General features: G+C 36.8%; 1 protein-coding gene across 13 annotated transcripts in view; it reads right to left on the bottom strand.

Annotated features, from left to right (window-relative positions):
• CSNK1G1 (casein kinase 1 gamma 1) overlaps window positions 1–13,623 on the bottom strand; it is a 193,996-nt gene that overhangs the window by 79,660 nt on the left and 100,713 nt on the right. For 10 of the 13 annotated variants that reach the window (XR_014809746.1, XR_002344535.2, XR_002344536.2 and 7 more), the window contains exons 3-4: window positions 6,103–6,143; window positions 866–935 (exon numbers count right to left, since the gene is read on the bottom strand). Coding sequence is in view for 4 of the 13 variants with exons in the window: in XM_021093859.2 (XP_020949518.1) it covers window positions 866–935; window positions 6,103–6,143 (111 nt within the window). In the remaining 9 variants the exon portion in view is untranslated. The remainder of the gene's footprint in view (window positions 1–865; window positions 936–6,102; window positions 6,144–13,623) is intronic. The other 3 variants (XR_014809765.1, XM_084967587.1, XM_084967601.1) reach the window with 1 other exon arrangement.

The following is a 13,623-nucleotide window of genomic DNA, read 5'->3' as shown; positions in this document are numbered from 1 at the left end:
GGCTCAACCTCCTTAGTGTTGTTAACATTTGCTTCGTCAAGATACTTTTCTGGAAGCCAGAGAAATATTTCAGAAATTAGAGCTTTTAGAGTTAAAAAAATTAAAAAATTTTTAAGGGCGGTACCCTTGCCATATGGAAGTTCCCCAGCTCAGAATCGAATCAGAGCTACAGCTGCTGGCCACAGCCACAGCCACAGCAACTCAGGATCTGAGCCAGATCTGTGACCTACACCATGGCTCATGGCAATGCCGGATTCTTAATCCACTGAGCAAGGCCAAGGATCAAACCTGTATCCTCATGGATACTGGTTGGTTTGTTTCTGTTGTGTGTGCCACAACGGGAAGTCCCAGGAATGTTTCTTAAAAATTATAAACTTAATTTTTAAAAATCCTCAACGGTCACAGGTTATCACAATCATATAGAAAAATCTTCCAAATTAATGAGAATAAAATGACAGTGTTAAAGTAATTCAGAAGATATTTTTTTAGTAGTACATCTTTAAAATGGATATATAGTTTCAATGTGGTAAAATATAGCTTGTAAATTATCAACACCTCCTCCTTTCAGTACATACAAAGGAATGAAAAGAGAATGACTAAATTACCAAAAAGCAGGTAGATGAAAGTATTCAAAGGTTGGTTTGTGGGCACAGTCATGGCATCACAGATCCCCAGCCAACTCAACTGCCTTCCGGAAGTCAGAGGGCAAGCAGCTTTTCAGTTGACTGTGTTTATTTACCTATCCAGTAGTAGGGGGAGATATATGGTCTGGTAAAAAGGGTAAAGTAGATAAGAAAATCTGCATATGTTAGGGCTTCCAGCTAAACTATATGCTAAGTAAATGGAGAAAACAGACATGACTTACCTGCACTGCCGAGCTGTTTATAAAACCTGTACTCTAAATGAAGCTGTGGAGCACGTGATTTTATTGGTTCCTGAAACCCAAGAAGAGAAATTGTGATCACATTTAGATAAATAGGATTTTTCCATTCCTAGGTTTTCAGAGTAAACCAGGGCTAAGACCACTTAATATTTTAGAGATGATATTCATATAGGATAGCATTTTCTTACCACAATTTCTCTTAGAAAGCACATCTGGGGAAGATGAAGCTGAATTACATACAATTCCTACCAAGGATATTGAAATAAAAAATTCTAGGAGTTCCCGGAGTTCCTGTCATGGCTCAGCAGTTAACCAACCCGACTAGCATCCATGAGGATGTGGGATTGATCTGCGGCCTCACTTAGTGGGTTGAGGATCCGGCATTGCTGTGAGCTGTGGTGTGGGTCAGGCATGGCTTGGATCCCGTGTTGCTGTGCTTTGGTGTAGGCCAGTGGCAATGGCTCCTATTTGACCCCTAGCCTGGGAACCTCCATGTGCCATGGGTTTGGCCCTAAAAAAAAAACAAACAGAAAGAGAGAGAGAGAAAAATTCTAGGAGTTCCCATTGTGACTCAGTGGTAACAAACGCAACTAGTATCCACGAGGACGCAGGTTCGATCCCTGGCCTCGCTCAGTGGGTTAAGGATCCAAGGTTGCTGTGAGCTGTGGTGTAGACTGCAGACGGGGCTCGGATCTGGTGTTGCTGTGGCTGTGGCATAGGCTGGCATCTGTAGCTCCAATTCACCCCCTAGTCTGGGAACTTCCATACGCTGTGGGTGCGGCCGGAAAAAAGACAAAAAAAGGAAGGAAGGGAGGAAGGGAGGGAAGAAGTAAGAAAGGAATGAAGAAAGGAAGGAAGGAGAGTAGGAAGGAAGGTAGGTAGGTATTCTGGATAAGCCATCACTCAAGGATAGCTCTCTCACCATCAAGAGTTCTCCTGAGATGTAGTCTCTAAGGAAACCAGATGCCAAATCTTTTAATTAAATAACATGTATTTCCTGTTTATTATGAAGTTTGGGTAGTAAATGGTTTTATTATTTTTTCTTTTTATGACCACACCTATGACATATGAAGTTCACAGGCCAGAGAGCGAATCAGAACTGTAGCTGCCAGCTTGTGCTACAGCCACAGCAACATGGGTCCTTAACCCACTGACCGAGGCCAGGGATCAAATCCAAATCCTCACAGAGAGGATGTCAGGTTCTTAAACCACTAAGCCACAATGGGAACTCCTGGTTTTATTACTTTTAGAAAAATAATATATGATCAGAAAAAAATTTCATATTTCAGAAAACTAGTAAAAATAATCTGAGATGTTATTATTCAAAAGAGAAGCACTATTAGCATCTTGGTGAATGTTTTTCCAAATATTTATTTATACATGTATTTTTATATAATATAGACTCAAAACTATACTCTAAATAAATGAGCATATACTATATTTGGTATTCTGTAATGTGCCTTTAAATTCAATGTGATGATATATCATTCCACGGCAATAAGTAAAACTGTATATTATTTTTTGTATGTATGTATATAGATGTACATTGTGTGTGTATACATACGCACAAACCATAACTTTTGGACATTTGAACTGTTTTCAATTTTCCATATTATGAATAATGCTGCAGGAACAGTGTTATATTTATTTGTACACTTAGGACAATTAAGGGCTGTAAATGCAACTGAGATATGTAATTGAGATATGTTCAAGTTTTTAAAAATAGAGTTTTCTAAGGAGCCAAAAAATAAAGCAGCCACACTGCAACACTTTGCTCTATACCAAACTTCAAGAATTGGCTGGCTAATCATTCTGAATTGACAGCAAGTAGTTAATAAGAAAATCAAATATTACCCTAAAAGATGTATCTGCAAAGTAATTTCAGTTTTTAAACTTTTCCTCACTGGTCGTATTTTTAGTTCTTTGATCATCTTTGAGGGCTCTTCTTGAACCCACTTGATGTTGTCTGCATTTTTCCTAAGATATAAATCCATAATCACAGAATTTGCAGCTTTCCTTGAAACTATCTCGTATGTCCCTTTGCTTCTAGGAAGGTTTTATTTAAATCAATTCAGGTAGACTGAAATACTTCAAATCCCTAAGGAGCTCTATAAAAGAACCCATAACCTTCTTTGACTGCAAAATCAACAATCATCAGAGTTGGACTTCAAGTTCTTCAAGACTCTTACAGACCAAAAAAATGTACATAAGACTAATTATATTGTAGAGTCACTTCCTAATTCATTTATTCAGATAGAGTTTCTATTTTGTTTTAGATCTTCTAATATATCACCATCAAAGCAGCAAATTATAGAATTTGTCTTTTAGCAAAAATCACTAATAATTCACAAGAAATCAAAAGAAACAGTGATGACAAAGTGAAATGGAACCAGAGGTTGATGTAAACACTAGAAAGAGGAGTGTTCTTTCTGGATAAACTGTACTGGATTCTGATAAACCACAGAAGCCAATGAATTTTTTAAAAAACACAGATCCTTTTTCAAACGTAATACTCTAAAACTTTATATTGGAAATATTAATAGTAAATATTCAATCTGATCTTTGGTCAATAAGTTAACAAATTAAAAAAAGCAAAAACTCTTTAGAGCTATAGGGCTGAATGTGGGTATACCCACCCACATATATTCAGACATGAGAAGGTTTCATCATAAATGGAAGGACTTACGTCCTGTAGCCAACCCCTTCAGTACACAGTTGTGGTCTACTTAGCCAACTGGAGCTTCAAGTGCTCCTCAGAAAGCACCATGAACAAAGGACACTGCAAACAGTCTAACCACACTGTGAAAGGAAGTAGGATTAGCAGCATGAAGAGAAAGCTTTTTTAACAACTGGTAGAAAAGCTCTGTTAAAAACAGCCCCAGAGGAGTTTCCTGGTGACCTAGTGCTTAAAGATCCGGTCTTGTCTCTGCTGTGACTCAAGTCACTGCAGTGGCACAGGTGCGACTCCTCACCCAGGAACTTCTGCATGCCCTGGGTGCCGCCAAAAAGAGAGAAAGAACCTCAAAACTGTTGGGTGATGGGGTAAAGCAGGGGTTCATTATAATCAATTGTTTACATTGTATCTAATTTTTAAGAAAATGTTCCTAGCAATCCAAGAACCCACAATGAAGATCCAAACAAAGTAGAAATGAAACACTATCAGCAGTGCTTCCTTGTATTTCTGGGCCAGATGCTGATTACTTTTCCATAGAGGGCTGGCTATTTGCCAGAATCACAGTTATTCTGAAACAGAAATGCCTGCCCGAAATCCTAAACTGAAAGCAGACCGATACCTTGTAGGACCATAACGCTTAAGGCAAATTTTGCTATTAAATGAAAAGAGCTCAATTACTGCCATTATGTCTCCCACAGAGAATACAGACCCACAGCAAGAAGACGAGGCCTGCAGACAACACCGTTATTCTCTAAAGAGCCTTTATTTAAAATTTATTTGAAAGAGAAATGAGGTACTGAGATGCACCTTATAGATGACATGAAGTCTAGTTAGCTTTAACTCTTGGCCATTCAAAGAATAAAACTTTAACAAAATATACGTGAAATGCAACCTAAGTCATGTTAACAATATGTTATGCTGGAGTTCCTGTTGTGGCTCATTGGTAATGAACCTGACTAGTATCCATGAGGACGTGGGTTCGATCCCTGGCTTTTCTCAGCGGGTTAAGGATCTGGCATTGCTAAGAGCTGTAGTGTAGGTTGCAGTTGTGACTTGGATCTGGTGTTGCTGTGGCTGTGGTGTAGGCCATCAGCTACAGTTCTGATTCAACCCCTAGCCTGGGAACTTTCATATGCTGAAAGGGCCACCCTAAAAAGCAAGAAGAAGAAGAAGAAGTTAAGCACGCTTATCTAAATAGGTCAACTAGTATAAACCTGGAAGGAGAATCTAGATAGAAAGAACTGCCCCTAACATAACAACTCAGAAGTCTTGACAAATGAAGGAACAATTACAAATATCCAGTATTGAGGCAACATTTTGAAGTGTTTAACGTGCTGATTCTTCCTACTACTAGTTTCAAAGAATCAAAATTATTCCAACTACCAATATAATAAAAACAAAAAAATTAAAATGCAGATAAACTAGAGAATACTTTTACAGAATAATTAAATTCTTACAAATAAAAATACACAGGTAATGCTTTGATATTCAATCTGGAAGAAGGTTAGTCTGCATTGTTACACCTCTCTTCCTGCTCCCATTTCTCCAGCAAGAGTTTCAAGTCAACAAACAAAAGAAAACACTTGGTTCACTAGCAGCTACCTTCTCTAAGACCTGCTCCTGGTCTACTCCTTTGTTGACAAACTAATCTGACGCCTGTCAGTTCTTCATAAAACAACTCTTAACTCCTACAGAGACAAACTTAATAGGAGGAAAAGACTGACCACAAAGCAGGTGTGGATGTAGTAGGTGCAGTTCATTAAAAAAGAACAGCAATTATCACCAGATACTTCCTTCAACTATTAACTCCTCTGCCTTCCAAGTAATAAAGCCCAAAACTACATTTACCTGGGAAATGCATTGGGATGACAACATTTATAGTTTCATAGAAACTAGTCATGTGATCCATTTCATGTGGCTAAAAAATGGTTTTGTATCAACCTTAAATATAAGATAAAGAATTGTTTCCTCCAAAGTTATTAATCCCCAAAGATAATGGAATTATTCTTTTTTTAATAGGATGTTATTCTCAATGACTAGGTTAGTTATTCATAAGATTAACACTGACAAAACCAATTGAACTCTTTCCTTCAAATCTGACTACATGATGTGTTTTTTAGTTGTAATGATTAGATACTCAGATTTAGTTCTCTACTACTAAGTACATTAATAAATACCTTACATTTTTAAATGGATCAGTCATATTCAAGAAGAAAATCATAGAAGATAATAGGGCTGTGAAAGGTACAAAGTTCACAGAAATCTCTAGTCTTTTTTCTTTCCAGCTATTTTTTTATTAACTATTTTTTGATTTATCATTGCTAACACTATACAGTATATAATCTATGGTGTTACACAGTGTACAGTGATTGATCATTTAACACTATATATATTTTAAAGGAAATGACTCTGTGGGATCATATGCGAGGGAAAAAAAAAATCAGTATTTTTTGATTTGTGAATGCTTACAATTACCTCCTGTAAAAAAATATGTGAAGGGTGAGAGCACTAAAACATAAGTACCACAAATACAGATTCTACTCACCAGTTTGATAGCTACATATTCATTGGTGTAGAGATTTTTACCTAGGGGAAAAGCAGAATGTATATGTTTTAGTGACATTTATTCTGGGAAATGAGAAGTAAAATCTTAGCTTTCAGGGTCATGAGAAAGGTCACATTCCCAATGCTGTTCACATATATGAAACATGACTTGTAAGTGAAAAGCTAAATAGAGATGAGGTCCAGCAAGACAAAAGTAAAAACATCTTGAGAATTTGGAAATTTAAGTTAGACATAAGAATCCTTTATTTTAAAGAAAACAAATCTCAACTGGGAGTTTGGGGTTAGTAGATTCAAACTACTGCATTTGGAGTGGATAAGCAGTGAAGTCCTGCTGTATAACACAGGGAACTATATCCAATCACATGTGATGGAACATGGTGGAAGATAATATGAGAAAAAGAATGTATACATACGTACAACTGGGTCACTTTGCTATACAGCAGAAATTGACAGAACACTGTAAATCAACTATGATAAAAAGTTTAAAAAAAAAATCTTTTTCTCTGTCGTACGCACTTTTTTTTGTCATCTTTTTTGGGTCTTTTTTCTAGGGCCTCACCCGTGGCATACAGAGGTTCCTAGGCTAGGGGTCTAATCGGAGCCATAGCTGCCGGCCTACACCACAGCTCACAGCAATGCCGGATCCTTAACCCACTGAGCTCGGCCAGGGATCGAACCTGCAACCTCATGGTTCCTAGTCAGATTCATTAACCACTGAGCCATGACCGGAACTCCCATACATACATTTTGTTATTTAACATTTAGCAGCTATTAAGCTATAAGGCAACCCAAGATGAAGAAATGTCAGAATTTCAAAAATAAATTTTAACTCTTGGTACAATAAACACAGACCCTCATTTTTCTAATTCATTGACAAATAAGCCTTTTATATTTTCTGTCATGGTATTCAGTTGTCAACTTTAGTTGGCATAAAAGACAATATGAAATAAAACCAATTACTGCCCTACTCTCCTTTTGGAAAACTCACTATCTGTAAGTGGACAATTTTCAAAGCTGTTTTGACTTTTCACCAGATCTCTAGCTCTATATCTTTAACTATGTGCAGAAAACAGTTCACTGGGGACAACACTTAAACATCTCAAAGTTCTCCCTAGAATTATAACTTCTCTTCCTCTCAACTTCTCTATTTAGAGAAATGGAATCAATATTCTCCTATCTTAGACATCTAGAGTAAGAACTTAGAGTGAGTATAAGAGCAACAGCCATCACTTAGTGAGCCTATGCTACCTGCTGGGCACTTAGCAACTATCACCTACCCAACTCCATTGATTTTTTTTTTTTTTTTTTAAGGGCTGCACATGTGGTATATGAAGTTCCCAGGCTAGGGGTGCAATCAGAGCTACAGCTGCCAGCCTACACCACAGCCACAGCAACACAAAATCTGAGCCCTGTCTGTGACCTACACCTCAGCTCACAGCAACACTGTATCCCTGACCCACTGAGTGAGGCCAGGGAGCAAACTCACATCCTCATGGGTATTAGTTGGGTTCATTTCCACTGCACCACAATGGGAACTTCTCCACTGATTCTTAAAGCTAATTTTAATTCCTTGTGAGTACTTAGTACATAACATATAGGTCAGCAATTGCACTGGATTTCACATTGCTTCTTATATATTTGTCCTTCTTAATCAGCTAGACTATAAATACCTTGAGAGTAGTGATTTTATTTAATGGTTCTGTCAATGCCCTATGGTGCTTAAGACCATTTTCTGCACATTTCAGACACCCAAACCTTCACTGATTAAAAGTTAAAGGTGTGTATCATATGACTAGTTTTTAAATACTACAAAGAGGTAAATGTTATATATAAATATATATACACATATATACATATGTACATAGCTAAATATAAATGGAAAACAATATAGAAAAATGTACATTAAAGCATTAAAATAATTGTTTCTGATTTTTATATAATAATAGCTTGTTTCTATTATTAAAAAAACACTGTATTTTGGGAACAAAAGACTATTTGTAATATTCAGGTTTTTTGGTGGGTTTTTTTTTTAGGGCCGTACCCATGGCATGTGGAAGTTCCCAGGCTAGGGATTTAATCAGAGCTGCAGCTGCCAGCCTATTCCACAGCCATGGCAATACAGGATCCATGCCTCGTCTGCAACCTATACCACAGCTCATGGCAATGCTGAATTCCTTACCCACTAATTAAGGTCAGGGATCAAATCCGCATCCTCATGGATACTCATCGGATTTGTTTCCACTGCACCACAAGGGGAACTCCTATAACATCTGTTATTTTTAACAAGAGATGGCCCCATGCTAACTACACCATTATGCTTTTAATACTGTTATCAGTTTACCTTTATGTAGAGAAGAGTACACTAATTTAGGAATAACATTTGTCTGCAAATAACATTAATAAAGAGGACTCACAGGTTGCCAGACTGACATCTGAGAAGCCACTGTAAGAGGAGTAACTTCTTTTTAAAGGAAAAAATGTAGAAAATAGTTAATTTTTTTTCTATATGAACTGCATTAATCTTCTAAAAGTTAATTTGTATTTCTGCCTAATGCTCCCACTAAAAACATATTTGATAAAATTGTGAAAAGGATACTAATAACTAGGAGAGGAATAGATGAGGTAGTAACAGCTAACTCCTAGGCTGATTAAAATTCTAACTTGGCCACAGACTTCTTCCATACCGGATATGACATTGCATAAAGATTTTTCAGTAAAGCCCTTCCTGGCACTGTATAAACACTGTTATTATGACCTAAAACTTTTTAAATAGGAAAACAAGCTGGCTATATTACAGAAATTGTGCATAGATTTCTTTTGAAAAACAAAATGCAAGAGTTCAAAGAAATCCCAGGAACTTATGGATCTGCTTCTCCCAGAGCTAGGTGGCCTCATCAACCAGGCGGGTAAACTTTTCCTCATTTTCCCTGTGATCAGCTAAGCAGCCCAGTTTTCACAGTTCAGTTTACTTTCAACAGTGTGACCCTTCTATCTATCTCCTGTGAAGGTGGGAAAGGGTAGCTGCCAGGTAATAATACCAGGGAAGGAGGGGATTTAGCGATGCAACTGTTTCATATAAAGACTTGCAAATAATCTTCCTATTTTTAGCTCCTTCTGAAACCCAATTTTCTGAAGTTCCTAGTGTCTCCAATTTATCTGGTGTATTTTATATTACAAAGTGGCCTACTCTTCATCATTCAGCATTCTGTGGATTGCTACATCAGTTACTATTTAACTGCTTTCCAACTTCCAAAATTCTGCTAAGTTTTCTCATCTGTTTTTATCTTTTCTCCCACTTTTTGGCTCCTGCGGCTTTTATGCCTTAAAAAAAAAAAAATCCTTTTCTAAATATACTTTATAAAACAGAGGCAGCACCCAGTTCTATAAACTTCCACATATGTTATAATTAGCTACGCATACATCTTTTTACCTCCACTATGCAGTGAATTTCTTAAGGACAAGAATGTTCAACTCATTTTTTTATCCTTAACAACATAGTAACTGATACATTGTAGGTAACAGTTGCTTGCTAAAGTAAATCAAACTGACTTGATATACAGAAAAGGTTATAGGGAGAAAGTTCTAGGGCAATTAAAACAAAAACCTAGTTTAGAATCAGATTATGGATAATCCTAAATGCAAATATGAGTTTTGACTTTATTATTCAGCATGCTGTGAAGTCACCAAAATTGTGCTAAAAGTATAAAGGTAAAAGTTTTATTTTAAAAATATTAATCTGGACCCAGTGTATAAAAAAGAGGAGAATATCTACAAAGAAAATGAATAGAAGTGTTCAGCACTTTGAGAAGTGCTAGATAAATCTAGTTTTTATAACCTCTATTATTATTGCAGATAATATAAAAATTCCTGGAAGATAACTTTAAAAAAAGGACTTAGAATCAGCATTTAGAAGAAAAAACTAACATTCTTTGCATTACATATAAATTCGAGGGAAAAAGAAAAAATAAGGACTAAAGATGATGCTCTTTTTTTTTTTTTTTTTTTGTCTTTATTTTAGGGCCGCACACACGACATATGGAGGTTCCCAGGATAGGAGTCCAATCAGAGCTGTAGCCACTGGCCTACATCACAGCCCCAGCAATGTGGGATCCAAGCAGCATCTGTGACCCACACCACAGCTCACAGCAATTCTGGATCCTTAACCCACTGAGTGAGGCCAGGGATCAAACCTCCATCTCCATGGATGCTAGTCAGATTTGTTTCCACTGAGCCACGACAGGAACTCCCAAAATGATGCTCTTAATTACAGGAAAACAGAAAGAAGATCAGGAGAATAGGCAATGATCTTTCCACTCTACCATGATGTATTCCTCCAAGTTCTCACTAAACGTAAAAGCAGAACACAAGTTAAAAAGCCTCTCAGGGAGTTCCCTTCGTGGCTCAGCGGTTAACAAACTCAACTAGGATCCATGAGGATGCAGGTTCGATCCCTGGCCTCACTCAGTGGGTTAAGGATCCAGTGTTGCTGCGAGCTGTGGTATAGGTCACAGATGCAGCTCAGATTCTGAGTTACTGTGGTTGTGGCATAGGCTGGCAGCTGTAGCTCTGATTTGACCCATAGCCTGGGAACTTCCATACGCTGTGGGTACAGCTCTAAAAGAGCCAAAAAAAACAAAAAACAAACACCTCTCAGATTCAATTTTCTTATTTATATTAAAGAAGTATAATAAACGACAACCTAAGTACACCAAATATGATGGCTAATATGTCAAAGAATGCTAGTGTTTGCTTGCTTGTGTTTGCTTACTTTCTGTTTACTTAAAAAAAATTAAATAAATAAAGTGAACACAGGTCACTCTCTTACAAAGCAATTATCCTTATTCCTAAAACCAGATAATCCTCCTGAGCTATGCATCACTCAAAAGAATTCCTTTATTATTGAAGAGGTCAACACAAAACACAGCCAGGTGGAAGGCTGGACAATCATTCAGCCACTATTCTCAGTGGTAAACAAAAATTTTGCTCTGGAAGAATTTAATTACAAAGATAAATCCTGCTCATTTAAAATGGACGCCTACTTCAGCTTAAAACAATTTATATATATATATATATATATATATATATGAATGACATATCAATAACTATGAGAAAGGCAGACAGTTTAACAAACAGAAAAATACCATTGATGAAATGGCACAATACCATGCACTTAAAGCTTTTAGTCTTTGTTGCACAAAATCTACAATGCTTCCCAAGGTCACTTCCTGGCTATGGGTTCTTTTATTGTTAATGTAAAAGAAACTGCATTACAGAGTAGTTTGGGGAGCTTTACAATCTAAACTTGACCCTTTTGAAGCAGCAGTCCTAGATGTGAAGCTACCCATAAAACCCACTACATGAAAACTTCCTGTTTCAGTAGGTTGCCTAGAGAGGCAACATTTACCATAAGCTTCATCGGACACAGCTTTATTTCAAAGAACCAGCAGGTCTCAGTTCTCAGTCACACTGATAAAGGAACGATACAAACCTCAAGTTCCCAGTTTAGTTAGATTGCCAGATGTCAGTTTCATGCCCAAAGTACCTTTATAAATTACTACGTAGAACTTGTTTAAAAAAACAAAACAAACAAACAAACAAAAAAAAGTCCAGCCAAATGAACTTGAAGCAATTAGTAGTTAAAACAAGAAAATACTTTTATGTAACACAGTTTGGTTACCATGTCTATTTAAGGCAAACAAGCTGGCCTACTGCCTCCCCCACCCAGACAGCAACTTACCCAGGCAGCATGATCAGGGATAAAAATATAATAAACATTACAACTTTAGAGAAAAAAGTCAGAGGTCTTTTTCATTTTACTAACTTAATTCTATTAGTATATCAGTATACCACGCAGAAACATTTCCCAAATGGCTAGCAGTTAACAGCAACAATAATTGCTTCTAGTGCTAAGTTTTTTTGAAGGGATTACTTAGCAATACCAGCAAGTAGTTTATTACAAAAAATGTTATTAAATCTTGTTTAACATAACTGGTAATGGTATAGAGCATGTTTACTATTTATATGCTAAGACATGTCTGTTTTAGACAATGTTAAATTAGTAGAGTATAAAATAAATTCGATAGATCCTGACCAATACATTCTTAAAGAAAAATAGTATGAAATTCAAAATACAGTATATCTCACTTAGTGAAGGACATTATTTCATGAAACTCTTGCTCAGATACACACAAATACTAAACTATGTATAAACTGGAACACGATATAATATTTATTTTTTAGTGTGCATCATGGTCAAAAAATAAAAGCCCATTAACAAAAACTTTCCGAAAAGCAGTTTGTTTATTTCATTTGAGATAAAAAGTTTAGGTCAGTGACTGAACTTGCTCTTATGACCTTGTTAAATGATTGAACATGATATTCTCTTTTATTCATGTTCTATTCTGCTCAATTTATTAGTAAGAAAAACAAGGATTTTTCTAGAAGCTTAAAGTCTGGAGTGAGGCTGAGCAGAGTGACGTAAAAGAGAATGGGCGATGTCATTGATAAGCAGGGTCAAAGAAGGACCTGTACTGCATCCATTTCAAGAGAGAGCCTATGAAGGACTTACAGAGGCTAGGCTTAACTAATTAAGCAAATGTGTAAAGCTCTCTACATTATAGTAATGAGGAAAAAAAAAAAAAAAAAACTGGAATGAATCACTCCAGAAAGCAAGATACTCTACAGCAGAAAAATAATGAAGTACTTTAATTTTTTAAATTTTATTATGCAAAATCTCAAAGTTATATAATGACTCTCCCCACGAAACCTCACCCAATTTCAATGACTAAATGACTTTGAAGCAAATCCCAGATGTTATATTATTTCATCAGTAAATATTTTATTATGCATCTCTAGTAGATTTAAAGTATTCTTTTTTTTTTTTTTGTCTTTTTTCCTTTTCTAGGGCCGCTTCCCTCGGCATATGGAGGTTCCCGGGCTAGGGGTGGAATGGAAGCTGTAGCTGCTGGCCTATATCACAGCCACAGCAACGCCAGATCTGAGCCTCCTCTGCGACCTACACCACAGCTCACAACAATGCCAGATCCTTAACCCACCGAGCGAGGCCAGGGACCGAACCTGCAACTTCATGGTTCCTAGTCGGATTCGTTACCGACTGTGCCATGATGGGAACTCCTAAAGTACTCTTTAGAACACTTGCTGTTTGAAGACTTGCAATATAAATGTGAAAAATTAACAGATCAAATGGAGACTTGTGGATATTGAGGTTATAGTAAACAGTGAGACATTTCAGCCACTCAGGAATAAGAAAGAAGTCCAAATGGTCCCTTGAAAAATAAAAGGTGTGCAGTTCCCTTGTGGTATAGTGGATTAAGGATCCAGTGTTGTCACTGCAGCGGCTTAGTTCGCTTCTTGGCATGGGTTTGATCCTTGGCCTGGGAACTTCTACATGCTATGGGCATGGCCGGGGGAAAAAAAAAAAAAAAAAAAAAAAAAAAGTGGAAAGGAATTCCTGTAGTGGCTCAGTAGGTTAAGAAACTGA

This window comes from Sus scrofa, chromosome 1, assembly GCF_054392235.1.
Source record: "Sus scrofa isolate SSC_HxYL_T2T_F1_AM1 chromosome 1, Sscrofa_HxYL_maternal_Yorkshire_Landrace_v2.0, whole genome shotgun sequence".
Classification (NCBI taxonomy): Eukaryota; Metazoa; Chordata; class Mammalia; order Artiodactyla; family Suidae; genus Sus; species Sus scrofa.
The sequence above is the reverse complement of the archived record's forward strand: the minus strand, read 5'-3'. Positions and strand labels throughout refer to the sequence as shown.